Source organism: Triticum urartu, unplaced genomic scaffold (assembly GCF_003073215.2).
Source record: "Triticum urartu cultivar G1812 unplaced genomic scaffold, Tu2.1 TuUngrouped_contig_4539, whole genome shotgun sequence".
Classification (NCBI taxonomy): Eukaryota; Viridiplantae; Streptophyta; class Magnoliopsida; order Poales; family Poaceae; genus Triticum; species Triticum urartu.
In genome coordinates this window covers 10,461-13,871 of record NW_024115134.1, presented here as the reverse complement: position 1 = coordinate 13,871, position 3,411 = coordinate 10,461, and the positions used below count along the sequence as shown (strand labels likewise).

General features: G+C 45.7%; 1 protein-coding gene across 1 annotated transcript; it reads right to left on the bottom strand.

Moving 5' to 3' along the window:
* Positions 1 to 1,354: 1,354 nt before the first annotated feature.
* Positions 1,355 to 3,107, bottom strand: LOC125527972. Its single transcript, XM_048692488.1, has 2 exons — positions 2,955 to 3,107; positions 1,355 to 2,835 (listed from the first exon to the last, which is right to left on the bottom strand). The coding sequence occupies exon 2, from the start codon at positions 2,820 to 2,822 to the stop codon at positions 1,590 to 1,592; it is 1,233 nt and encodes a 410-aa protein (XP_048548445.1). The 5' UTR covers positions 2,823 to 2,835; positions 2,955 to 3,107; the 3' UTR covers positions 1,355 to 1,589.
* Between the last annotated feature and the right edge of the window lie 304 nt (positions 3,108 to 3,411).

Sequence of the window (3,411 nt, the reverse complement as noted above, 5' to 3'; positions counted from 1 at the left end):
CGTTCATGCAGACATCTTGGGGTTTGTGGACGACCACACCTAGGAGATCCTGAATGCCTCAGCGGCCAAGATATTCGGCAGTAAGTAACTAGCACGAACTCCATCCCATCATCATAGAAGGGTGGAGCAGAGCAAGCTTACATGGAGTATAAGTATTTGGACGCTCTGCTTTTGTTTGTTGACTGACTGGCAGGTGATGCGGTAGACAATAGTAACCTCAGTGAATTCGTGTCCAGCAATGTTTTCTGTTCCCCAAAAGTTTGTTGGTTTCAGTCACAGCCTACTTACCCTGTCTAGTCGGCCGAACTTGCATGTTTTCTGCATCGATTGTGCGAATGCCTCTGTCAATTTATAATTGTGTGTCCAATCGATAATGCATACCACCATGCCTAGAGGGTGCTTGGATACGTTTTAGTCCCATGACTAAAAGTAGTGGGACTAAAACTTGTTAGCCTCACTCATGCTTGGATCCAAATACTAAAGAGACTAAAATCAAGTTATTGAGCATTTATTATCTTCCAAACCATCCAATCCTGAACTCGTATGTGTTAAAGTAGAGGAATTAAATGAGGAGAGAGAGGGCTAATACACATTTTAGTAGGTTTCCTATGACTAAAAAATTTTAGCCTCAAAACTAGTCCTAGCCTCTCTTTAGTCAGGGGTGCTTGGAACTTTAGCCTCTAAAAAAGACTATTTTTAGTCTGACTAAAAATAGTCCTTTGGATCCAAGCACGCTCCTACTAGTACTAGCTTCATTATTTAGTCAGACATATTAACTCAATCGGCATAATAATGATGTTCACTAGCCGCTCTGCTCAAGCTAAATCCATGCATTAACTAAAAGTTGAGAGAGAACAATTAATAATCTCGATTCAGGCATTCAGCGGTTGATCATCATCACGTCTTCTGGGTTCAGCCACCGAGGCTGCGGATGGAGGTGGCACTGTTGGAGGACTTCCGGGCGAGGGCCTTCTCCCTGATGTCCATCGCCGGCCTGTCAGGGTTCTGGCAGGCCCGCATCCCGCTGGGCACCCGCGGTGGTGTCCCGGTGTCGGTCTTGCTGGTTGCTCTGCATGGCGTGGACCGCTTCCGAGGATCTCCACGAGGCACTCCGAGCCGAGGTCCCAGTAGCCTGGGGCTCGTTAGCTTAGCCTAATTATCGTATCTTGCTGAATGCTCCAGTACAGGAGGTTGTATGATTCTCTCTCAAGATATGCAATATATAGTGTCAAAAGCAGAGCAGGGCTGGAAGAGTGTGTGGACTACAAACAGATTTTGATGATGATACCAACAAATTCAGACCGGCGATTAAAACAAACAGAAATACTTCACACAACACAACAACCCCTGCTAATGCTATGCACTTCAGAATAATCGCAAGCAACGCACAAATGTATTAACAAAGAAAATAGGAGTGCCTCCTTAAAAAAAGAATGATCCAGTGCCACCAGACTTACAGAACATAGGCAGATAATATCAAGCACATACTTGTTTACAAGCCATGATAAATACTGGCACCTAAGCAATCCATCTCATAGAAGCTAAGTAAGCAAAGAAGAAAACTTTTCTCTGCTCCCAAGTCTGAACTTCTACCGCCTTCTCTTTGAGGCCCTCCTAGTTTTGGCGATCGGCTTCGAAACAGAAAAGGATACATAACCATGTGCCGAGAACCAATGCATACGGTAGTCCGTCATACCAGGTTGATTGATGAAACAATCAATTGCCTCTGTTTGTATTTGCTCCTCCTTTTGGTGTAAGCTACTCCCGTCCGGGAATTCATCCGAGATATGAGGCAAGAAGATAACTTCCATCTGTAGAGGTGGCCAGGCCTTTATGGCGTTTATACGCGCTTCATCAGTTGAGCTCCGCGAGCAGTACTCGGAAGCTGAAAAACAGCTGCAAAAAGTAACTGACATAACTTCTTGTGGAAATCTGCCGGTTAACTCAGATGAGATGATATTGCTGGCACAAGGCTTGCTGAGCCCATTAGCTATGCAACAAAATGGGTCTGGAATCGACTCTGTAGTCAATTCAACCAAGCCTTCGCACCATACTGAATCGAAATATGAAACGTCTTGTGTGGGTAAATGGGAGAGTTCCCCAGTTGCATCTTCAACCAAAGACTTGAATTGAGGCCCAAGTGACCGCAAACATTTTGCGGTAATTCCAACTATGTTTGTGCTTTCGTATAGTCTTAGAGCCACCACCAGTCGACAAGTTTTAAGTGGCGCCTTGCGATCTTTGTAATGAAAACATAGCCATGCGACTCTACCATACTCTTCCACAGAATCCGTGGATATACCAAGTGAGAAAGCCTTGCTTCCTCGCACCATGTCATAGCGCAGACCCTTGCCTTGAAGAAGATGTCTGATGGGAGAACTGAGAAACCTGTAGTGAGAAAGTGAACATCCAGACTCCACGTCCCTGACAAACCTGCCGGCTTCCTTGACAAACCGCTCAAATCTTCCAACAACAGAGCTACTCAGCAAATCTTGATCTGGGACAATGAAAGAGGGCAGCACAGTATGCATAATCTTTCTGCGTAAAGAGGGTACCATTTGCTGACGACCCCTCGCCCTGCTGAGCAGATCACCGCACTCCTCGGAGACATCCTTCAACTTCTTCTTCAGGCAAAACAACGTCATGATAGTGATGGGCATCATCCTGGTCCTCTCGAGCGCCAAATTCAATCTCATGTGCGCCATCTCCATCCTCTCAATGAGTTCCTCCTGGGACGCCTTTTCGCCGCGGCTGCTGAACAGGAAGGAGACAGCTCCGCTCACAGCCTCCTGCACAACTGCTGATGTTACCATTTCCTCCATTGCTTTCTTTTCCCTGCAGGGAAATAAAACTGGGAAATATGAGTGAGCTTCATTGATCAATAAACTTGTGATAGATAGATAGATAGATAGATAGATAGAAGAATATATGCCTGGAGTGGGAGAGGAAGATACCTTCTCGTTGTCGATTTCGCCTTTCTGGGTAGCAGAATCAAGCTGGCGAAGCGAAGTGAAGACAAAGAGTATGGATGGATGAGATGGCTAGCTGACTGTAGGTGCAAGAACGACTGAGCTAGTGAAGGAGCATCCTGAATATAAGAGAGGAACTGCTAGCTAGGAAGCAGCCAGGAAAATGGTGAACGCTTAAAGATAAGAGGAAGCAGCGAGGAAAGTTGTGAACACCGAAAGTTAAGAGGAAGCAGTGAGGAAAGTTGTGAACGCCGAAAGTGCTGGTTGTACTATGAGGAATGCCACTATGAACACAGTGTAATTCTCGCTGTGGTGCTACAGAGCGGTGAACTACCATCCAAGCACAGAGCGGCACCTCATAAATATCCCAATCACTCTTCTTTGGATTTGATTCCTTCTTTGAATTTGTGTCTTCGTATTTCTTTATCCTGGCCCCCATGCA

Bases quoted from the DNA above. Each gene is read 5' to 3' on its own strand.
- LOC125527972 (XM_048692488.1), bottom strand. From the start codon at position 2,822: ATGGAGGAAATGGTAACATCAGCAGTTGTGCAGGAGGCTGTGAGCGGA.